This window comes from Pararge aegeria, chromosome 9 (assembly GCF_905163445.1).
Source record: "Pararge aegeria chromosome 9, ilParAegt1.1, whole genome shotgun sequence".
NCBI lineage: Eukaryota > Metazoa > Arthropoda > Insecta > Lepidoptera > Nymphalidae > Pararge > Pararge aegeria.
In genome coordinates, this window is record NC_053188.1 from 5,994,356 (window position 1) to 6,020,499 (window position 26,144).

Below are 26,144 nucleotides of genomic sequence, written 5' to 3' on the forward strand. Positions count from 1 at the left end.
TTGAGTACATAATTCTAAAGCACGTAAATCAATCTTGCAATTGAAATAACAATGAAACACTTCGTGTGTCATAAGTAAGAGGTCAGGTTCAATATCCGGCGGGTACTTATTTTATGAATTATTCCATTAAAAAGTTCTAAATTAGTATAAAACGTAAGCTTATAGAAAAGTCCTATTATAGTATAAGGTATTACAAAATCTATAAAAAAGCTTGGGTGTGAATTATTGCTCTAACTAAGTTGCTCCTCTTGTAATATTAAATATCAATGTGAGATGGTGATAACAAAAAAAACACCAGGCTAAGTTTGTTGAGGGCTTCTTCTTAGACCAGGACGCATTTGGAACCTAGCTTTAGTTTTAAGTATACGAATATGTTTATCGCCATCATCTCACTACCGTGTAATTCTCATGTAATGTACGCACGAGCAAGGCCTACCTGAATAAAGATATTGACTTTGACTTCTTAATTCTTTTATTTTTACAAGGTATTTATTTATATTGTGTGAAACAAATCGGCTTGAACTTTGAAAATTTTACGTTCCAATATTTGAATCGTTAATTTCAATCGTTTATTAATAAGAGTATTTACTGTAAATTGACAGACTTTAGGTCACTTTGTTACAAATGCTGTCGTCTCGTCACACCGTTATCAGAAAAAAAAAACATGAAGCACTAATCTGAAAAATGTATTGTATATGTATCGTATGAACTAGTTGTTGGCGAAACTTTTAAAGTAAAAAATAAAACATAATCAGACTATTATTGTCCTACTGCTGGGCATAGGCCACTCTATGGTAGAAGATAGGAATAGAGCTAACAACCTCCACGATACTTCAATAGAGGTTTACAGATGTTAGTAAATATAATATGTTAGTGATAATAATCAAGGTACGATGGACCACGCCAATATCCTACTCAGGGTTGGTACTAAGAATTTTATGACTATTGGATTATAGTCTGATATGCTGCCGCGTAGAAATGGATGAGGTAATGTAATAACTACCATATCTTTAACCATAACGCTGACTGTATTGTCAGAAACATATATCTAACCATAACGCTGACTATATTGTCAGAAACATAAATATGTTGTCAACGAAATAAATTAGTGTTTCTGAATGATATTATAAAAACTAACATTTTCTGGCCGCTTAGTATTCCAGTTGTATAGACACGACTTAAATTCTTTCGGTAAAAAGTTTCTAATATGAGTAAATTGGATAAATGGTTTGCTATAAATCAGGAAGTTAGCAAGGACGAGGCGATTTGTCACCAACTTTGAGAAATGTACGCTCACGGAATTTTCTAAGCGTATTCTTGCTTTTTTATGAAGACAAAATAAAGAGAAACTATGGACTACAAATGACTCGTCTGCATATCTATTAATGGCTAAATTAGAATACCTAATATCAGCCGGGAAATCAGAGATAAGAACTTATTTAGGCCAGGTAAATTAAGTCTCAGAGTTAACAGGGACGTAATTGCACTTGACTCGTCCGCTTGATCGTACGTCTACCTATTTCGGACTTTAAAATAGCTTCGCTTCAGATACTATATTAAATCAGTAAAGTTGTAGTAAAAATTACTATAGTGAAAGAGTACATACTATTTTACTTTAGTATTAATTTTACTATTATTATCTTCTTATTACTACTTAATATAACGCTAATTTATCTAATAGCCTGGGGGACCAATAGACATTTGGGTACCACGGTATTCTGGCATAGCAACCTCGCACCCTAGATGAACAGACGACATCAAAAGAGTAGCAGGGGCTCGGCTGTGGAAATAAACAACCGGTTGACATCTTGGAGATGTCTCTTAAAAAGTTCAAAATTTGTAATTGTTAAAGATTACGTAACTGATAAAAAAGCTTGGGTGTCAATTATTACTCTGAGCAGGCTTGCTATTCTAATTATATTAAATGACAATATGAGATGGTGATAACAAATAAGAACACCCGGCTTTTTTGTGGACTTTAGACCGGGACGCGTTTGAAACCCCCGTAGCTTTAGTTTTAAGTTCATGAGTTTGTTTATCGCCATCATCTCACTACCAAGTACCTATCCCTATCCCTACTAATATTATAAATGTCAATGTAAGTTTGTTTATTACGCTTTCACGTAAAAACTACTTAACCGATCCTCATGAAACTTTGTACACATATTCTTGGAAGTGTTAGAAGTAATATAGAATACTTTTGATCCCGTCATTAAGCTCGGTTCCTTTGGGAGAGGGGATGAGTGTTTGACGATTTCATACCATAATTCCGACAAATTATACCCGATTTAAATAATTATTTTTGTACTATAGAGGTTACAATATGTGTTTAATTTTGTGGTTGGATAGAGGACAGAACTCCTCAGCGGACAGCGGCAAATCCCTCATTTAAGGCTTAGCGATACTGAATGCTTTAAATTATTTTAGATCTACAACTAAATTTAATGCCACATCAAAAAACAAAATCAAACGAAGACAAAGTCGCGGGCAATAGTAGTCTCATATAATGTCATAATGTCGAAATAATGGTGCCATAATGTCATAATGTCGAAATAATGGCTTGAATATTAGATGTTTGTTACTTTCACTTTTATTACGACTTTGATTGACAGAATGATGATGAAATATTTTACGTTCAAAAATAAAAACACGATGCCCCGAAGTAATGCAAAACACCACATAAAATTTCAATTAGCATTTTTTTGCAAAATGGTAACAAATAAACGCAAAAATTCACTTCCTCACAGGTACAATTTCAAACACTAAAAATATCTACCTCCACCGTTTTGCCTTATATAAATATCACTGACCCCAATCTTGTTCCAAGTTGACAAGATTAGGACGTCCCTTTATAGTTGATGAGCTACTCTACTAGAAACATTGCAGGAAGACTCAAGAGTTAAAGTACGGAAAGAAACGCTTGAGGAAGGAAACTCTGATTGCAAACACTTTATTGCTTGACTTGAAAAAGGAAACACGCGATTTTTCTTATTTACATAGGTACCTACGTTACCTACTTAATCTTTTTATCGTATGTTAACCTGCCCAACGTAACCCTATCCAGTAGCTACCATGTCGCTTTCAAGAGGCCTCGTTATTGCACAGTTTTGGTAACGTCCAGCAAATTAAAACTCCTTATTTATTTCAATCCTGTAAAAAAAATATTACAAAGAAAAAAATATAGCATAGCCCAAGACAAAGTATAATTTTTGTTTTGTTTCATTTGTTATTTTTCAACCATTCCGTTAACACCGAACTGTGTCATAGAAAAACTAGTTAGATATAGAAAGGGTTATATTTTCTAGGTTCGCTAAAACAAACCTCTGTCAACTCAAACTGGAGCTTGGAAATATCGAGGAAATGGTATTTTTAGATGTTTGAAATAAAACTAAAGAAAATATTACAATACTCAAAAGAGTAAATTTTGAAAATATTTTTTTACTAGCAATTGCCTGCGTTTTTCGTCGGCTTTTGTTATGTTTTTGTTAAATCACGTGAGATCTATTTGTTTCTCTGGGATAAAAGGGCTCTTTCAAATAACTCTATGCCAAAATAAGGAAAAATTTAATGAGACAGTAAGCGTTTTTCTATAAAGATGTCAGATTTCATCCTGCAAAGGTTGGAAATAAAAAGGCAATTTCATAACATGCCAAAAACTAGGTTGTTTAAAAAAAGCCTTTCAAAATATAACAACGCATATTAACTTTATATATATGCACCCCAATTACACACATAAATGATTAACTTTCCGTTTGAATAATAATAGATGTAAATATGAGTACGTAGGAAAACAAACAAAGAAACAATAATTAGGGCCTCAGAAGTTCCGAAACGAATTTAAGAGCACTTCCGAGCTTTACTAACATAATTTGAAATTCCGTTTTGTTGCAGTCACGCTTTTTCAGTAAGAAGGCTCCAGAAAATTGTATCCGTAATTTTGTTAGAGAAGCACTGCCATTTAATTAAAGCTTGTTTTAAGACCCGAGCTTTTTGGGAAACTAGCTTATGTTTGAAGTTAACGAAGATACCCACAGTAACCGTTGGTAGAGTAACTACAACAGTCTGTTTGTAGTGACTGTACCACCTGTTTTTAAACTGCCACACCCATTCCGTGTTATCTAAGTACAGCGTTTCCTTTAAAAAAAGAAATAATAACATAATCGGTACTCATTTGAAAGCCAAATGCGTATTCTTTAATTCGTTACAAAATAAATAAATGGTTATCTACATCTTCTCTTGTATTAAAAATTTACGAAGTAATTCGGTTGCTACTTCTATAGTAATTTTGTTTGTATTCTTATTGTTATTATTTTTTGCTCTTATTTTTTTAAAACAGCTATGCGATATAAACCGCTTTTATTATCGTTTTTTCAATATCCCACGGGAGTTGTTTATTTTCTTCTGTTTATCCTAAGTCTATGCGGAGGATGCAAGCTTTCTCTGAGCCAAAATTCTCCTGAATTCAAAATTCATTTATTTCAAGTAGGCCTACTTTATAAGCACTTTTGAAACGTCGAGTATGTCTGTTTGTAGTGACTCTACCAATACTCAAGATTCATGATTCGCAAAAAGAGATTCTTTTGCATTCATAAAAATATAAGTGGTATAAATAAAATATGCCTAAGAAAATTTTAGAACACCATTATCTTTTTAAATTTTCAATAATTATTTTGGTTAGTAACTTTGTACTGATAGTCTTCAGTTTTTACAATTTTAAAGCACTTTTTAGATTACTTCTTCAGACCGGAAGTTGGAACGCTGCACGACCGACGTGGCATGACATAATTTATAGCGGTTTAGATTGACCTCAGGTCAGGTCATTGACAGACAGGCGAAAACTTTACGGACATTGAATAATGGAATTCTGGAAAACCTTTTATCCGTACCACAGTGTATTGGATAGTCAAACTAGTTCACACGAGTGAAGAAATTTTTGCTAATTTTGTGATATGGAAGTTGGAAGTAACTCTTTACTGACCTATATAAATATGGTCTTCAACCTAAAAACGTAAAACGCATAGGAGATGATTTTAGGGAATACTCACCACGCTACGCAACTATACGAGTTAAATCCATTATGATTGTAAAATACGAGTGCAAGTTGTAACACAAGTTTTTTTTTCCACTTCAAGATAACCCTTGTCTGGCATCTTACCAGGTGGTAAGTGACGATGCAGTCTAAAATTGTAGCGGGCCAACCTGCTAGCAATATGGCAGTTATAATAAGCAGTTATAATAAATAACCCTAATCTGATTCTACGCGACATCGTGCCGGTACGCTTAATCGCTTGGCGGCAGGTCTTTGCCGATACCAACCACGGCCTTGTCGGGAATCGAACCCTGGACTTCCCATTTAAAACCACAGCGATCATAAAAGGATGTCATGAAAGAAGAAGTCTTAAGATTTTTATTTCCTAATTGACACAGTCGACTTTGGTTTTCATTATCGTACCATATTTAATTTTCATAAATTTCAAAAAAAAAAATCGACTGATGGCATCGGCATCAACGGTTCAATTCTTAATTGGTTAAAGCGCTCAGACAGCGATTGCGAGAGCCAAATATTCAAATTATATAATTATATTATTTAATTATATTTATTCAAATCCAGTCGGTTTCGAAAATTTTTGTATGCATTTTAAATTTATAAAAATTATAATTCCTCCACGTGTTGGTAAAATCACTAACGGAAACTATAAAATTATATTTAATTAGTTTAAAGGAAATTGCATACAATTCTACATTAAAGTACCCATTGAAATCTTGGAGATGTCTTTTAAAAAGTTCAAAGTTTGTATTAAACGTAAGCTTATAGAAAATTCCTATTATAGTATAAAGGACTACGTAATCTATAAAAAAGCTTGGGTGTGAATGATTGCTCTATCCAGGTTGCTCTTCTAATAGTTTTAAATGAAAATCTGAGATGGTGATAACAAAAAAAAAATGTACCTACGCATCAAAAGTGCCACCTATGGGCACCTAAACTTAAAGAAATATATTATTGACTTTGACTATCATGTCTTTATTGAGACTCGCAAGATTAAAACAAATTGATTGACGTAAGAATTATCAAAATCACATTGGAACAAACAAACACACATAGTTAGGCTGGTAGGTAGGTTCGACCTTCTTTGTGTCGCGCAGTCGGCTAAAAAGGTAAAGCCTTGAGAAAAAAAACGTTTACACTCTTTGTAGGAAGGAACAAGCTGTTTCATAAATTTCTTTAAATATTTGAACACAAAGAGTTTGACTGTATCATGACAACACCGTTTATGGTAGGTTTATTGGAAACTATACAATACAAAATATGTATAAAAGCGGGAAAGTGTTATTATAACAAGGTTTAAAGTCAAGGACGTTATTAATAATTCAAACTGAATTTATACACGTAGTACACCCATGTTATGGATTAAGTATTTATATACCTCTTAAGAGGTAATGTGAATACTACAAAAATAAATATAAATAATGTAATAACTATAACAACTCGAATGCGTAATGGTAAACAGAGGTCTAACTTTCTAAGCACATGTAGTTGCTTAGAAAATGCCCTAAATACTAAATTTTGAGTAATGATCTTAGCCGGTGACTAGGTGACGTCAAAGCTTACCGTTTTCGAAACAGCTACTACAAACTGCAAAATGCTAAAGGTTTTCGAAAAAAGATAACCCAATCGCTGATAGAAGCCAAACGGAGATTAGTTGGCAATGGCAATGCCAATTCCATCATTCTTGGTTTACTTCTTTTCTATAAAATTTTAATATCAGCTCAACTTTTTGTGAATTGAATGGTACAAAGTCAAATTCGAATTTATCTTTATTAAAATAGTAAATATTATATTTATTTTGATGACACTTTTCATGCGTTCATTACATACAAAATGTGTACATAGTAGTGATATGAACAATATGTAATATTCAATATCCCAGTCCAGTTCAGTAGTCGAGCGGTGTTTTACTACTGGAATAAAGTAAACTGTGTTTAATTTCAGTACGGATTTTTTAATCTAGTAAGTAGTTAAGTTCAACGTCTAAATTGAAATTTTATTAAAACAACGGCGTCCATTTTAGTTTAGCTGGAAACATTTTACTGGATTACACTGGAATACTGCGAATTGGTTTTAAACCGAGTATACCATATGCTAAAAGTATAGCAGGATATCTCTATAATATAGACTATAGACACTTCAATAAAGTCATTAATAGTAAACCTCGCTACGAGGTAATAAAATGCATTCTGGCTAATACGTAACATACCGTATTGCAACGTGTGAGGGTTTCTTTTTCTCTGCCGTGTCAGTATCGGTCGGTCACACTCTACTTGATAGGGTTGTGATTTAACGATTGTTATTTTTTATTCAAATGTGTTAGATTGCTTACACAAACGCTTGTTGTAATATAGTATTTTTCTAATAGCAGTTTATTTCTATATCAATAAAAAAAAAGGTTGTCGGTTACTTCATGTACTCTGCAAAACGAGTAAATAATATGTGCCCTTTTTGTACTACCTAGATTATGTGAGACATGCAGAAATTAAAACATAAATTCGTTATATTTTAGTCTAGCTTCAGGTTAGAACCATAATTTCCCACCAAATTAAATATATTAGCGTTAATATTGTAAGACGGTATTTTGCATTCGTATAGATATTTATAATTATTAAGTTTTAAATCTGGAACAAGTGAAATAAAATAAAATGAAGTGCGCCCGAGCCAGCATAAAACAGGAAGGTTTGAATACGGATGGCGAAGGTTGCTCTTCTTTGTTTAACAACAAAGATAATGGTTCCCCTCGGGGCGTTTTAATAATTAATACTGAGCTAACAAACTAACAAAGTGCAGGTAAAACTGTCAGCGTCAGCGTCAGATTGCTTGGACTTGTATAATATGAAAGCACCGCCTCAAGCGAAGTATGCCTGAGTTAAATACTTCATTAAACTCTAATGTAATTATGCTGTATTGTTACCTCTTAACACTACAGGCAAGGAGCTCTCATTTACCGCGTTGTGTTGGACCTAGCCTGTTACATCCTGGTAGTGAATTTTGAGTATAAAGGAGTGCCCAGTTTTGTAAGAAAGTTAGGCTGTGCATGCATTTAACCAAAGATTCGGGTTGGTATCGAAAAAACTGCTAAGCTTATTAGTAATGTTTTTTTATTCCAGAAAGACATAGAACTTTTTTACATATGTGGCTAAACAGCAAATCTGATCTTGGCAAAGTTTTACATTGAAATTGCTTGCATTTTTGGGACAGACAAAGGATACTTTTAGCTCAAAAAATCTAAATTTGTAAATGGTATATAACATGCTAGCGCACTCCGTTTTTGATTTATATGCTTTACTTTTCACTTGTTATTGATAAACAGCAAAGCTTTAATATCTATATTATACTTGTAATTTACTTATTTTATTATAAAAACCAGCGAGTTTCTCAGGAACTAATTATTCATCGAATACCGTGGTAAAGCTACGTGCTCGTTTTTGCTTTTCTAGTTAAACTACAATGACCAATTACCTCATGGTAATATATAAATAAACAGTCTTTTTCGATAAATACATTTTCTTAAACTACTTTTACATTTCTTGATCACTTGTCTGTTATGTTTTTTGATAGATTATTAACGACAAGGTTGCTTGAAAGCAGGCCACTCCGCTCTCATCTCTCACAAACAGAAAAATTCCTAAGATTGTTAAACTATAAAATGATCTTGGAAAAGAGCAATTTGTTGAGTTTCTTGCCAGCTCTTCTCAGTGGAATCTGCCTTCCGAACCGGTGGTAGAGTAAACAAATAGACTGACTTGACGTTTCAAAAGTGTTTATAAATTAGGCCTACTTGAAATAAATGAATTTTGAAATTTGAATTTTTGTGAATTTTAGTGGTTTAAATTATGTACTCTATAAATTAATATGAATGTTTTAACCATTGATTTAATTTTAAATTTTAACTGTATTATTTAGATGCAAGGATTACAGCTATATTTCTCTCTGCAGTGTTCGAGTTACGTCTCAGTTTTCATTAGGTATTGTAATTCTTTGACATCAGAACCAGGCCCTGAGATTTTTAAAACGTGCTCTTATTATTTTTTAAAGCAAATGTTTAACAATCTTAAGCGTGTGGGAAACCTTTGATTGTACCTTACACAACAATGTCCTCTGTACTAACCCAGACTGTAATTCCATGGTGATAGGGTTAAAGGTGTACACTGGACATAATAAAAAGCGGTGATAGCCCAGTGAGTTCAACTTCACTTTCGGGGGCCGAGTTCGAATCTGCTTTCTGAGTCCAATAGTTTAGGTTCGATCCCCTCAACTGGAGCATGTTTGTGTGATTAACATGAATGTTTGTTATGTTATGAATGTTGGTCTGGGTGTTTTTTTTTATATCATAAGTGTTTATGTGTATTTGTCATAAAAATATTCAGTCATCTTAGTAGGACGAATAAAACAAGCTACGCTTATTTTGGGGCAAAACGGCGATGTTTATTATGTCTTAGTATATATTGTTTATATGTATTTATCGATAAATTAGTGTAAGGTGTAGTTTTTCGTACGTATTTTTTTTTAACTATGCACAACCTGCAGTCTGTTATACTCTTGTTTTCCTTATCCTAAGGTAGCCTGGCAGAGATCACTACTAAGCGATAAGGCCGTTTTTTGTATTCTCCTTATATCTATGTTTTTTATTCTTCTTCTGGTTTTTAACTGGTAGTGTACAAATAAGGAGTATAATAAGGTGTGTTCTTACGCAGTTTTCATTGTCAACTAAGTCATATTATTTTCGAAGGACTTAATCAAATAGGTAAACCATTGCATTCATTCCACGTGTTGAAGTCCAGTAAAATAATCACGTACTATTGCTTTTTTCCTCAGAATGAAGAATATACAGAAGCCATGTACACGACTAATATTGTAATATCAAAAACCACTCTACTTTAGATTGGTTTCTCGAACAAACGGCTAGTCACTTCATACCATTTAGCAGTTGACAGTAATTATTTACTTCTAATGTTTTAAGCGTTCACCATAAAATGGGAAAATTGGAAAAAAACTGTGACCTAGCACCGCGGGTGTAGAGATACAATAAATAAATAAATAAACATACTACGATAGAGAGAGAGATAGAGAAACATATACGAATACACACATCGCCATTTAGTCCCAAAGTAAGCGTAGCTTGTGTTATGTGTACTAAGATAACTGATGAATAATTCTTATGAATAATATACATAAATACTTTTAATAAATATATTTATAAACACCCAGACACTGAAAAACATTCATGTTCACACAAACATTGTCCAGTTGTGGGACACGAACCCACGGCCTTGGACTCTTGGGGTCGCTTCCCACTGCGCCAATCGACCGTCAATGCACTGCATACAATAATGGCTGAATGAGGATTCTGTACGTTCTTAATTCTATGCAATTTTCATAGACTTGTGCGTCATACAATTGCAACGATTACCACTTCATTGTTCGCAAATTGTTACCCTTGGGTATTCCATCCTCTTTTGTATTCCAATCAGATATTCTTAAGGCGTACCTCTTACGCTCGGGATCTCAATTTGCAACCTCTTACTTCAAACGATGTAAATAAAGTTCCTTTTACAAAAATCAACATCAAATTTAAGAATACAATGATGAAGGCTTTTGAAAAAAGGCTCTTTTTAGACACTTTCAAATTGCCCTGCTATATGACGGCCATGCTAATCGAAAAGCTACCTATGAATCTTGATGCGTCTTTTAAACATTTTTCTTAAACTAAGGTTCAGCAAGACGTCTGAGGCAAAGGTGTTGATCCTCATGTCTCTGTAATTACACTGGCAACCACGCCGTTCAAACCGGAGCACAGGAATGCAGCTTGACGGCCGTCTTAAGCATGCCGATAGTATCTATTTCCTCGGACGAGCTCTGTCACAAAAAGCTCTGCTAATAGTACAGCAATGATTGTCACAATAATTAGTCCATACATGTCAAAATTACTTCGGTAATAGAAAAACTTATTCACTCTTTGTTAAAATAGGAGATATGACATAAGTACTACATGTTCGTAACAGTGCGTTTCCAGTTACGATGGTAACATTTAAATCAATACCCAGCAAAAAACAAACACCGATAAATGTAAAAGTGAAGGAAAATACAAAACACAACCAATCATAAATGCATGTAACATTCGTTTATCAAAACACGGACCGTATTTGTAAATTCATGTGCGCGAGAAATCGCTGAAATGTTAAAGTCCCTGTCCATTTTCCGCTAAAATCCGCTTTTAGAATCAGGAGTCGGTTAGAATCGAGTTTGTAAACACGCAGGGTTGGCAAACCTGTTGGCAAGGTTCTGGGTATGGGTGTTTAAAAATTAAAATTTAACTACCGTTACTAATGAGAACAGCGCATTTTACTTGGGATTCTATTATAAACGCGTCTAAAAGACCTCCTGACTTAGTGGAGAGCGTTGTGGTCTCATAAGTTGAAGGTGGGGACAATTTGGGAATTTATAATTTCTGAAGTTAATCTGGTTACCACCCCATCGATTTATACGTGCCACCAAACGATTTAGCGTTCCTATAGGATTTGAGTTGCTTATCTTGTCTATGAATCCTTGCCACAAGTTAGCAAATGTTTTGTTTGACTCTGACGTTTGTCTTATCTTGCAAATTTTATGTTTGACTCTGACGTTTGTCTTGTCACTCACTTAACGCGACCATCCCGTTCACACGCTCGTGTCGGATTATTAAAATTATATTGGACTGTTATCAAAGTGAAAAAATTTCCGTCCGAATCCTTATGGATTAAAATAAAAAAAAAACGAATTTCTATTTTTTTTCATCTGCGAAGTGTTTTCTTGCAAGTTCCCTATACTCAACGCACCGCCGAATCGGTGTCGTAACTTTGATGGCACCCTACGTCATTGATCATCACTTAAGAACTGGTGAAGCATTCTTTTTTCTCAAATTCAAATTCATTTACTTCAAGTAGGCCTACTTTATAAGCACCTTTGAAACGTCTCCACGCATTACCTACATTTGATTAGGCTTACCCTAGGTATAATAAAAACGGACATAATCATATTTAAAATGCATGTAAAAATTTCGGAACCGACAGGATTTCAACCTGCTACTCTCTGGCAATCGCGGCCTGAGTGTGTAGTGTATTGCCATTTGAAATAGGCGACTTTATTCTATGACGCATTACTTAATATATTATCCTATAAGTTTATATCCTCTCTGTTATATGATGGCGACCTCCAAATACATAGATGTTCCAGTCATCTTTTATAGCGCAGGCATTGAGTATACAACCTCCAGGGAGTATCGTGGGGTGTAGAAGACCTATACCTACATATTTGCGCTGTCCTAATTTTCACGCGATACTAACTCGTTCTTCGATAAACCATTTTGTGAGTTGCTTTGAAATAAAAACGTATGTATATAGTCCGTCCTTTCAAATAATTTGCAGTTTGCAGTACACCCAGTAAAAATAATTGAATAGGTAGGTACTTTAAGAACAACATTTATTTCATTACAGTATTTACACAACCTCTAAGGAAAACGTAATAACTATGAGTATTAATATACTATGGACTAGAGCTGTCATGTCCAAGAAAATTTAAGGCGTGGCTATCAATAAAAAATTTAATTTGAATTCGATACTGAAGAGAATATATGCCGCGTGAGTCTAGTGATTAGTTTATTCGACAAAGGTTTACGAAGTCTATGGTATTATTCCTGGATCGAGCTCTTTTGTTAGGATAAATAGATTCTATATTGCACAAAATTAAAAAGAAATACACCAAATAAAATAACTGCTAGTTAAGACTAAAGCTGTTTAAAAATAATTCTATTAGTATGTATTAGGGGTTCTGTTAAGAAATCCTTTACAATATCCGGATTTAGGAAATAAGCATTGTTAAAAAGTCAGTCTCGCTTATAAGAGAGGAAGTCGTGGATGAAGGATGAAAATAATGACTAAGATATTATTTAGCTCCTAGGACCGTAATTTGACGCACTAAGAACCAAAGATTCACTGATATACTTGTATTTTGTAGTCCAATTGACCATAAAGCATAACGCAAAAAAGTGCTTCGCGATATCTTCTCTAGTTTATATTACTTCATGTACGTAATACGTAGATGTAACAAAATTAATTAAAATTCGCTTTTGCTGGCAACAAGGGCTCAGGAACAATTCTCATGTACCAAGGTTTTTTGTTTTCAATTAGAATATAGTGTATTCTCAAGAGCTCAGAAGACTACGTTATGGATCGTAAAGATGGCTAGACATAAGATACAATTTTCGGTCTAGGCTACTGAAGCGATGTTCAAATCGTAGCACTTAAATCCACTATGTAGCTAAAATATTCAGACTAATATTCAAAACTTTAAAAATCCATCTAGAAATGTGGTTCTTCAGTGGATACCTTTAGTTAAGAATATACGAATATACTCTGTCTGTACAAAATTTTACAAAACTAAATATGTTTAATTTATCGATTCGTTTATCTAATCGATAAAATCAAAAATGTCTGTTCCACCGTTTTATATATTTTCTTAGAACTTATATAAGACTTGAAAGCTGTGGAAGTTCTTTGACAAAAGCCTTTTTTTTATTCCACCACAAGTTAGACCTCTATTAGGGAGTATGGTAGTATAATAATCGCGGCTAAATAGAAAAATCTAGGAAAATAGATTTTTAATAACATTAATAAAAAAGATAGTCTGCCTGACCCTCGGACCCTCAGCCTGTTAACGTAATACTGCAACGCGCATGCTTCCTCTCTTAAAGTCAAAGTCAAAGTCAAATATTTCTTTATTCCAATAGGCACATAGATGGAACTTTTGATACGAAGGGGGTTTTAGAGTATAGACCCACCGGGCCCACAATGGGCCTGGTCGCTTCATTGGGCTCGGTGGGTTTATATACATATAACAAAGCTTAATTAAGTTTTTGCCGGAGCTGTAGTAGCAAGATCGCTTGTTGTTTTTGTAATCTATTTATGTAAGGGACTTTTATAGGTTACCTATATGTAAGGCCCGTCGTTACACACAATATGAATCCTAAGCTTGTTGTTTTATACAATGCACTTTACAAGTACTATCCTACCTACGTTTAAAGATTAATTAATTACATCCATGTACTACCTTGCTATGAAAACTAAATGAATAGAGAATGGATCTGTCTAGATTAATTGCAGACCATTGTATGGCTACCACTGTTGAGTGGTAAGGTGGGATAATCGAAATGGAACGCGCTTACTCAGAAAATTTAATATTCATGCCTATCTTATGAACGTGTTGTTTGCTATGTATTCCTGGTAACCATGCATAATATCAAAGTTTTATTACCGTTTTTAAAGGAGGACAGAACTCAATACCATTATCACCCAGGTTAAAAATTTACAATTTTTGAATTTTCTCTGGTCTGATCTAGTTGGAGGCTTCGGCTGTGAGTAGTTACCTAACCCTGCCAACCAAAACGTGCTTAAAAACGATTTAGTGTTTCGCCACGATGACGCGTAAAACCAATTATATGTTAGCCCGTTACCATTATAGACTACATACATCAACGTTAACCAACAAGTGTGATTGCGGTCAAGAGCTAATTTGTAGTGGAATAAAAAAAACCGTGTGAGTACTTATGTACACGCGTTAGAAGTTATAGGTACTTCTTTGGCGTAACAAGGTAACAATCTTTTCAAACATTTTATCTTATGCCTTATTCAGTTTGTTTGTGTAAAACGACACTAACAATTATTAGAAAAAAGGTATTTAATGCATTGAAAGTTTTACTATAACGCATTATCTAGTTCGCGTTATCGGACTACCAAGTTTAACTGAACTTTTGTGCAATTAAATCAATTAAATCACCGTAATGAGCTCGCAGGCTTTGACAATTAAAAGTGTACACTGCCAAACCTTATAGCTAACTTCAGGGTGTCGGTTTTTTGTGACAGTGTGCGCGCGCATCGTAAAAAGTGAGCTGGCGGGCGATGGATTGAATATGTATATACCTTTCACTCGGTTTCACAACAATATACATTTATCCTGTTAAAATCGTGTAACCATGTGCTCGTGCAATTCGTTACATTGTATAATTTAACTCCCATGAACTTTTCCTAACGCCACCTGGTTGTGAGATTCCTGTGGAAGGCCTTATTAATGCCTACATGGATCAATTTGCTAAACCAATACAATAGATTGATTCGCAATCACTTAACTAATATAATCTCAAGAAGGTAAATCACATTAGGAGTTTTGAAGACAGATGTCACTTGGGTAGCAAGTTCGAAGAAGCGACGAGTAAATATTTTGAGATAGACTCTTTCTTGAAAAATTGTATAAAACAAAGTAAACACTTAAGGAGGGGCTCACGGATCCATTAGCCACACAAATATTGGACTTAATGGATCCTTTGAAAGCATGAACTTCGGAGCTAAAGACTTCAAATTTCAGGAAATGGAGTACGAGTTTATGCCAGTTAAGCTACTGTCTGGTTAAATTTATACAGAGTTCATAATTGTATGTCAGAGTTCTCAACTGTTCGCAAATTTGTATGAGGATAGAAGGTTGTCATCACAGCACCCAATATGGGTATTAGAGTGCAGATGGGTAGACTTCACACGTATGCTCTGCGTGCGTGCGTGTCGAACTTGCTCCCCCCCCGAATGGGAAGCCGAAGCACTAACAACTAGACTAACATATTATGACACCGCTTCAGCATCCCAGTAGCTTACCAAATATCTACTGAATAAGATGATAGTCAGAACACACGATACTTAGTATCTGCGATGAGCGATTTAATTGCTTTTTTCGCTCAATGACGTAGCTGAACGCATCCGTTTAGGATACAAAAAACAGTCGCGACAAACAAATTGCTTATTGGCAGCTAGTCGCAAGCTAACGCAACCAAAACATGTCTTAATTTTTTTTACGAAATAATGGTTTTAAATAAAACGTTACAGGGGTCTTCGGAACATCAAAATTTCGCTTAATCTTGTAGATATGGGTAAGTAATTACATATATATTTCGGCAAGTATTATATACTTTAGTTACTCCACAAGTATCGACAGAAACTTTTTAAGTTACATTGATCCACGCAACTAAAAGGTAGGTTGTCGACGCAACATCTCTTATTGAAGTTAAACTTTTATAAGCGCGACTAGGGAGTAACTGTCAGACGTCTGTGTAGTTTCCGCTATTTTAAAATAATAATTTGGATTGGTCGTAAGTATATAAATAAATAAATAAATAAATAAATAAATATACTACGACAATACACACATCGCCATCTAGCCCCAATTTAAGCGTAGCTTGTGTTATGGGTACTAAGATGACTGATGAATATTTTTTAATAAATAATATACATAAATACTTATAATATACATATAAACACCCAGACACTGAAAAACATTCATGCTCATCACACAAACATTTTCCAGTTGTGGGAATCGAACCCACGGCCTTGGACTCAGAAAGCAGGGTCGCTGCAAACTGCGCCAATCGGCCGTCAAACACATACTCCACGCTTCTTGTCTTATACGCCAGCTAGTTGCAAATATCATAATCAATTAGGATTATTTATTTCCAATATTTCCAAACGAATCAATTTTAATAGCAAATATACTTAAATATACTTGTTTATTTATTACTTTTGTTTTAAATAAATTATTAATAAACTTTCTGGCGATTGCCACATGCTGATCTAACCTTCAGAATTCTACTCTCAATTATTCTATTATCAAAATTAAGCTTAATTTGCCATACTCCGCGAAAACTTTAATGTATAGCAAATTAAGCTTAATTTTGATAATATATCATGGATTTCCGCAAAGTAACGCCTGCTTCTATCCATCCATCCATACTCAATTATTCTATTTAACAAATGAAAATATTAATAAAATGTGGAAGTGATATTAATGAATTTTAAATAGAATATAAAATGAAACAGTGAATATTTAATGGACATTTTACTCTTTTATCAATAAGTAATAATTAAAGTTTTACTTTAATCGCGCGTAAAGGTTACACGCACACACTTTTTTTTACAGATAAAAAAAATATTTTTCAATGAATGACTAAAAACCAAACTACTATTTTGCGTCTTACGTGCCAACCATCACAACATGTTTAGTGATTTGATACACGAAGCCATCGCGTACGCAAGTTTGCTTGGAGTCAAAATGACACGATACCGGCTTACGATGTCAGAGTATTGCAAGATATCTAAATCACAACGTATTTTCACCAATGAATAAATGATTATGAAAAAGCGTGTCAAAAAAAGTCCGGCTCTCGTTCCAGGCGCAACCTGGAAATGTAATCTCTAAACGGAAATGAAGGCAGCCGGTTTATCCAGGATCATTTTTATGTCTGCATTTGGAATAGATCTGGCTTTTGATTGGAAAAAATATATAAAGCCGACTTCATTATAAATAATGCCTTTACTCATCTTTAGGGACTCGTATAAATGAATCGTTAGTAGGTAAACGTAGTTAAAGTCGGCAATACACATTTTTGTTTTGTTTCTCGTTTAAATTGATGTTTAATTTAAACAAAAATGGTCTATTCTTAATGCAACTAAACAAACGACACTCTTCACTGATTTTCTTAGTAGTACGATCAAAATCGGTATAAATAAATAAATAAATATACTGCCACAATACACACATCTTCATCTAGCCCCAAAGTAAGCGTAGCCTTTGGGTACTAAGATGACTGATGAATATTTTTATCAGTTATATACATAAATACTTATAACGTAGGTACATATAGACAACCAGACTCTGAAAAATATTTATTTACATCACATAAACATTTTCCAGCTGTGGGAATCGAACCCACGGCGTTTGACTCAGAATGCAGGGTCGCTGCCAATGGTGCGCCGTCCAATCATACGCCCTAGAAGTTAAAACACATTTTCGAATACCTGCTGCTACCGTTAGACTTTAACTTTATTGAGCCATTAAATATACTCTATATTCTTACACAATAACCCTGGACCTTAAAACCTGGACTCTCTCCGTCTAATAAAGTAAAATAACTTGGAAAATTTGGCTCCATTTGTAGTATCCTCTAGCGTGTTTTTGATACTATCGGGTAAAGTTTGCCGCCATTTTTCTCGTATCTTCGACCGAAATCAATGGCAATCATACTTATTTTCATTTATATCAGATCTTCTGCCACACCGTCGTCTGTATTGCGCTGGAGTTAACTTAATGATTAAATACTTACATGAGTGAAATAGTAATAGTAGACCTCGACCCCGGAGTCAGCCAGAATTTCAGCAAAATAGTTCGTGGGGCAGACAAAGAAGTAGTCACCTACGACATCAGCAATCATCTTCTGGTTCAGGTACCCATCTGTGATCTCTTCCCAGTCGGTGTACTTGAAAAAAATTTACATGAATCAGAACAAAATTTTTAATAAAATAAATAAATAAATAAATATACTACGACAATACACACATCGCCATCTAGCCCCACAGTAAGCATAGCTTGTGTTATGGGTACTAAGATGACTGATCAATATTTTTTTTTTATGAATAACATACATAAATACTTCGAATATACATATAAACACCCAGACACTGACAAACATTTATGCTCATCACACAGACATTTTCCAGTAGTGGGAATCGAACCCACGGCCTTGGGCTCAGAAAGCAGGGTCGCTGCGAACAGCGCCAATCGGCCGTCAAATTTATCAATAGGTATTTAAGTTTAATTTTACCCTATTGCCAGATCTCACTGGAAATAACCGGGGCTACAAAGTTAACCAACAGCATAATGGGCTTATCATGGCAGAGGTCCTAAAGTGGTTAAATGGGGTTAGAGGGTGGTTAAAAGGGATGAAACTTTGATTGAAACTGCTTAATTTTTAAAGTTACATTGATACAAGTTAACAGTATTTACGTTTGTAACTTTCTTTAAACCACATTATTTTAACATTTCGAAAAATCGAGTTATGGCTATAGATGAAGGAAAAAGAGGCAAAGGACGCCCATTAACCACCTGGACTTAAAATAAATTGTTTGGAATGGTATGCCTATAGCTAATAAAACTAAGTAATAATAAAAAAAGAAAAGTGAAAAAAAAGCTTAGCGTAGTTTATAATTAAAAAATTTAATCTGTGGTCTTAATAGTTAAGATATTGTAGTACCCGGTTGTATACTCTGAACAATGTAGAAGTTGCATACAAAAAAAAAAGAGTAACCAGAGTGCAATCCATGTAGCATATCTGTGTACCGACCTAGAACAAACTTCGATCACAATGTCGAAGGAAAAAAGGAAGGTACACAATACCGTGTCCAACGACATGAAAACTCTGGGCCTAACGGAGAAGTGACACAAGATCGTATTAAATGCCGGACAAGTATTAGGAGGGACAACCCCAAAATAGGTAAAGCGCCTGGAGAATGATGATGACACATTTCGAAAAAAAACATCTTGGCTGAAAAATTTACGCCTATGGTTTGGAAAAATCACTTGTGCCTTGTTCAGGGCCGCGGCAACAAAAATACAAGTTGCTTTAATGTTCGCCGATCTTCGAAAGAAGATGGCACTTTATGAAGTAGATACACATTTCAGGATTTATAAAAATACCACCCCTAAAGGGGCTAAATTGGGCATTAAAGTTTATTTATTAGATCGCGCGCAACTTTGGAAGCCACCAGTAAGATTAAAAATCATTCAAAAACCGCAATTCAAAGCAGACGAAATCGCAGAAGCTAGTTATGATAAGTGTGTTCAAGCCCACAAGAGAATTTTCCGTCATACGAGGCAACTCCAAAGAGGAAGCACTCATTAGCCAATTCCGGGAACAAGACGATAACGATGTAGGTATTATAATCGGTATGCAGCTAAAATTGAACGTAAATAATACCTACGTATAAGTAGAGTACCCTTATGTCATGTTACATTACATCCTGAAGGACATAATCTAGAGCATTTATGCCCTCTTTACCAATGCGCATAAGTCATCATCATCATCATCACATCAACCGATAGACGTCCACTGCTGGACATAGGTCTTTTGTAGGGAGTTCCAAGTTCCACGATTCTGAGCCGCTTGGATCCAACGGCTACCTGCGACGCGCTTAATGTCGTCTGTCCACCTCGTTGGGGGTCGACCAACGCTGCGCATAAGTAAGGCGAGTAAATGCTTAAAGGTTTATAAATAATTTGATTCATCATCATTTCCACTCAGCTTACTATAGGACACGGGTCTCTTTTTAGAATAGCAAGGGTTAAGGCCGTAGTATATAACGCTGGCCAAGCAGAGATTAGTCGACTTTAAAGGCCTTTGAGAAAATTTTAAACTCTCAGGCATGCTCGGTAGGTTTCCTCGCGATGTTTAATAACCATTAATAATTTTCGTAAATTAACAATATATCTGCTGATATATAATGTTGATGAGGAGTTGATGAGGCGCTTAAGATCCCGCAGACTACTCGGTACTGCTCCAACGAAGTAAGATAGCCCATTCGGATGATAAATTATGAACATTTAGCTGTAATACACGAGAATCAGGCAAATCAAATCGCAATCAATTTGTGCAATTCGTATATATTGATTGAATTCGTAATTTTGATACCTACTTCACACAGATCTTCCAAAATGCATTCCCTACGCTCGTCACGTTCCGCCAACGGAGCATACTGAATAAATGTTGATTGTAGTTAAATGCATTGTCGCCCCTGTCATATACCCCTTTTTTCATTAAGGGGTAGAAAGATAAAAGGTAAGTCTCAGGTGCTTTTCATGCAACTCAAAACGTTGTTATTGCAACAATATCATAAACCTTACGAAACAAAATACGTAAGCCTACCTACTTAAGTTTACAGTGAGCAACAGTTGAACATAAATCATTTTTTATTCGTGCCAAACTATCATAAGTCTAAAGCCTAAAGTAAATTCTCAAGTATAGAGGATACTAATATTCTAGGTATTTTATTTTGCAAAGTTCTTTGTGGAAATGTAACCTATATAGATGCTATTAACAGTTGTTAATGATTTTAAAAAAATTTACTCGCAAACTTTGTCTCAATATCCAATATTCTTTAAAATGAAGATAAATTTATTTGTTTATTGATTCACAGCACCACCAACAGAATCATATTGCATAGCAGTGATAGCGCAGTAGGTAGGAGCTCGACTTCACTTCCGGGGGGCCGAGTTTGAATCCCAGCACGCACCTCTAACTTTCCAAGTTACGCGCGTTGAAAGTACCTAAAAATATCACTTGCTTCGACGGTGAAGAAAACATCTTGAGGAAACCTGCATGCCTGAGAGTTAAACATAATGTTCTCAAAAAAATGTGGAGTCCACCATTCCGCACTGGGCCAGCGTTTGAGGAGACTCGTGCCCTGTAGTAAGCCGGTAATGGGTCGATATGGTGCATACATTTCAATATTGAAACACCCAAGTTTATGTTCTTTCTTATGCTCTTTGACTTATCGCATTTTTGTGTCACCCATCTTGTACCAGTTAACCAAAGATGCCTTTGAATAGTAATATGGTAAGTACGGAGTTATTTTATTACTTCCTCAATAGCTTTACCCAAAATATAAATACGCTTTACTGGCCTGAACTGTAAATGCAAAGCATGATAAACTCTGCCAAACGCCCTTGCAAATAAAGTCCAATATAAATTACCTACAATAACTACTTAGTGCTTTTGGTAAACTGCTATCAAACGTATATTTTGGGTTGTTAGTAGCTCTATCATTAATTTATAATGCCGAATTGCCATATGGGACTTGGTATCTGTAATAAAACTCTCAAAGTTATTTGCCACTAAGTAAACTTTCAGAGTTTTGACGCATCGATATTGTTTTGTAAGTTTAATAAAATTATTTATGAGTGTATTTCATTTTATTTTGAACCTATAAAATATATACCTATTGAATATATTTAACGGTGAAGGAAAACATCGTGCAAAAACCTACATGCCTGAGAGCTCGACATAAAGTTCTCAAAGGTATGTGGAGTTTACCAATCGGCACTGGGCCAGCGTGGTGGACAAGAATGATGATGAGGGCTTTAACCCCTTCTTATTGTGGGAGGAGACCCGTGCCTTCTAATTGACCGGTAATGGGTTGAAAATAATGACTATACTAATATTGAAGGTAAAGAGTTGTTTTTGTTTGTATGTGATTGACACGAATCTGATTAGAGGATTCGTTTTTTTTTAGCAAAATTTAAATTCAAAAAATTCAAAAATTCAAAATTCAAAATTCATTTATTTCAAGTAGGCCTAATATAAGCACTTTTAAAAAGTCAAGTCTGTCTGTCTGTAGTGACTCTATCACCGGTTCGGAAGGCAGATTCTACCGAAAGAAGCGAAAGAAGCCGGCAAGAAACTCAGCAGTTGCTCTTTTCCAACATTAACAATTTACATTTTACATTTCAAAATTCATTTTTCTATCTTGTGAGAGATGAAAGCTGAGCCGGATGCTTCCAAGCAACCTTGTCATTAAGAAATACCAAACCGTAGCAAATTTGCATTCTGTTTTGACCCATAAGGGCTAAGCAAATAGCACAGGCGGTCAACGCGATGCGGTGGGTCGGGATATATGAAGTAGATTAATTCATTGGATATAATGATCGGTACTAAAAAAAACATTGAAAAATTGAATTCTAACTTCGAACTTTACTTACTTGGAACACGATAGCTTCTCGCTTGATTTTAGAGAACTCCTTGAATATTGTATCAATAATCTCTAGGAACTTTTCCCTCTGCAGAAAACTCGGGCCGTCCTTTTCAAAGTAGTCGAGAAAGTCGTACAGCAGAAAATACGTTCCTGTAAATAAAAAACGTTTTAATAAATAGGTAGGTCTGTTAGCGTTGAAGATGTGTTGATGCCCTACTTTTTACAATTATTTATTTAGCCTTATGGAATATCAAGATTAAGCTACCTAATATAATACCAGCTGTAGCTTTTATATTTGTTATTCTATCCCACGGAATTTGTACCTATTTATTATTGTAGCCCTGATAACGTGTATGCAAATTTCATGATGATAAATTGTGTAAAAGTTGTGAAGCGATGCTAGCGCAGTGGGTAGGAGCTCGACTTAACTTTCGGGGGGCCGAGTTCGAATCCCAGCACGCATCTCTAACTAACTTTCCAGGTTATGTGCGTTTTGAGTAATTAAAATATCACTTGCTTCAACGGTGAAAGAAAACATCGTGAGGAAACCTGCACGCCTGTGAGTTCTACATAAAAGGTGTGGAGTCCACCAATCAGCACTGGGACAGCGTGGTGGACTACGGCCTTAACCCTTTCTCATTGTGGGTAGAGTCCCGTGCTCTGTAGCTGGTAATGGGTATATGTGATGAAGTCGTGTAATTTAGACGTGTTACAACAACAAAAGAACGCATGAAATATTATTAGTTGGGATTTTTATAGTAAACGTTTGTGCATTGTGTCCAAAAACAGTGAAATCGCCCCGCGCACGTCCTACTTCATATCCGCGAAATGTTGCTAGGTCACAAATTTTCCTATTTTCCCCATTTTATGGTAAACGTTTAGAATATTACATGTAAAATAGCTATAAAATTAAGTCGACTGCTAAATGGAATGAGGTGACAAACCACCTGTTCGGGAAACACTACTAAAGCGGAATGGTTTTTTATGCTTCAATATCAGTTGTGTACACGGTTACTGTTTGTTTTAAATCTGTGTTCGAAGTCTAACAATTCGCACTTGTCCAGCGTGGTGGATTGCGGCCTTCTGATTCTGAGAGGAAACCCGTGCCATGTAGTGCCTCGGTGATGGGTAGATGATGCAATGAACGTCGGAGTTTAAAATCATATATTTACCAAAAGTAAACAAGTCGTCAGCAACTGTACTATTTAAATGCGATTTCCAAAGTTTATTCGTTAACATCCAAAAACAAAATCGTTGATTCAAAAACTTTACTTCGTTAAATTGAGCTTGCCTTTTGTAAATTTGACCTACATTAATCACAAAAGTTCGGTCTATAAATTCAAAGTTGGACTGTGGAATAAGTCGATAACGACGCTTGTTAGCAAGTCATAGATTGTAGGAAACCTACAAGTAGGTATTTCAACAAGACTATAACTGGACTTGGCATACGGATACTTAAAGAAATTTTAATGGAATATCCAATATTAGTTTTACCCGACTGCCGGGGAAGGGTTATGATTCTCGCACGTATCTTAAATTATACGTATTTATATTTGTTTGTAAATTTCTTAATCACCTATATGTTTCTTCCAAATGTCTGTTTTTTTCTTGATTCAAAAACACAATTGGCCATTGGCTTGAAAAATATGGCATTTTATTAAATATTGGACCCCATACCAGACATAGACCGAAAGTGTCACGTGGATGTATATTATCTTCGATGTAAGCATTTACACAGAACACAGAACAATTTACTATGATTAAAAGAGTTTCATTTATTTCGAAGTAAAAAATATTAAAACTTTGGAAGCCTATTTCTTCGAAATGAGACACTAACAGTTTTTGCCAAATACTATTTTTTTGTTTGTAATGAAATGCGTAAATGCGATTATGAAATAAAATCAAAACGGCGGATGGTAGTTAAAATCTTAATTGCCCTTTGCGTTTTTGACAGCCCTAGTTAAGGTGACGTTATACCTCCTCATCTTAAAAACCCAAGTGTCCTCAGGCAGGACTAAATTGAATGTTATAAACCAAAAGAAAATAACTTATTAGGATTTCAGTTCGTAATATTCGGTATAGTCTGTTAAATCAAGATGAGTTTACGTCGTTTATAGTTTTAATTAAATTTCGTTTTCTAATCTCTAGCTTGTTTCAGTTTTTTTAGTGCATTATCTTTCATTTTTTTTTTCTGGCAGTTTATTTTATTAATCATTTATCAAGTATGAAAATTAATTTGCGGCAAATGTCGCTCAAAAATTTACTTATAATAACTATGTAATATAATACTATAACTTTAATAAAATAAATAGTATTTTACTTTGGTATTTTGACGAGCTTATCTTTGTCTTCAGAGTTAGGTCCAGAGAGAAATAAGTAATATGAGAATATTTTTTTATTTCTCGTAATGCAACGCCGTAATAAATTAGCCCTTGACAATATCAACTAGTAGTAAGTGATAATACAGTCTAGGATGGTCTAGCTAACCTGTGAGTGGAAATGCATTTATATTACATCCATCCCCCTAATCGCTTTCTACGATAACCCCTTGGCAGTAGGGCTTTCTCTGTAGGTTGGTAACTAGCCACCGTCAAAGCCTATGACTAGAACCAGGAAAATTCAGACACTACATTTTCTCAGCCGGAAACAGAAGTTGTGATTGAGGTTATAATTATTCAATGTAAAGCATTAAGGAATATCCAAACAATAAAATGTTAAAATTATGATTTGATTGATTGAACTAATGCCGATTTAACGGGCGATTTTGTACTATAATTTAAGGCTACAAAATGGCAGACTACAAAGCTTGTCGCGTTTGTTACAAGACCAGCGAAGGTTTTTGCGTCGTTTGGCGTCCAACCTGTGTTTTTAACGAGCGTCCGCGTCCAGCGAAGCGTACCTTTAGCGTCCAACCTGAGTACTTAGCGTGCGTCTTGCGACTGTCCAATCACACGGCTCTTGTAGAAACGTAACGACACAGTGCTATATCAATAACTACGTGTACCCTCATGTCGTTAGGTAGGTAGTTTGAAATAATGTTATTCTAATTCTAATTCCATCCATTTCAGGGAGTAGGCCTCCCTATATAAAATGAAACGACAAGTCCACCTGTTTGTAGGGATCTACCACCGGTTTGGAACCGATTCCAATTAGATTCTAAATCGAAACCAGCAAGAAATACAGAAATACGCCACTCCGCTGATCGCCGCTACCCGCATGCTTGCATGCTTGGTATTTCTCCATGAGCTTGTTTTACTCCTTAACCGCTTGGCCGCGGCGCGAATATCCCGTGGCCAGCACGTTACGTGTACACACACTATGGTTAGATAGGTATCGTTACCTGCCGAAGGTATAATCGCGGTTGCAACGTGAGTAAGAGACACGCGATATCGCATTCAAAGAAATATGTATTCATATTCAGATTAAATTTTACTCGTTTCATGTTACTTATATTAATATATATGTCGTTTTCATGTTGAACTGCTGATTTAAGATAT

General features: G+C 35.0%; 1 protein-coding gene across 2 annotated transcripts in view; it reads right to left on the reverse strand.

The window, feature by feature from the left end:
• LOC120626308 (acetylcholinesterase) overlaps positions 1-26,144 on the reverse strand; it is a 52,346-nt gene that overhangs the window by 12,790 nt on the left and 13,412 nt on the right. For both annotated transcript variants that reach the window (XM_039893777.1, XM_039893776.1), the window contains 2 exons: positions 22,655-22,797; positions 18,228-18,380 (listed from right to left, as the gene is read on the reverse strand). In XM_039893777.1, the coding sequence (XP_039749711.1) occupies positions 18,228-18,380; positions 22,655-22,797 (296 nt within the window). The remainder of the gene's footprint in view (positions 1-18,227; positions 18,381-22,654; positions 22,798-26,144) is intronic.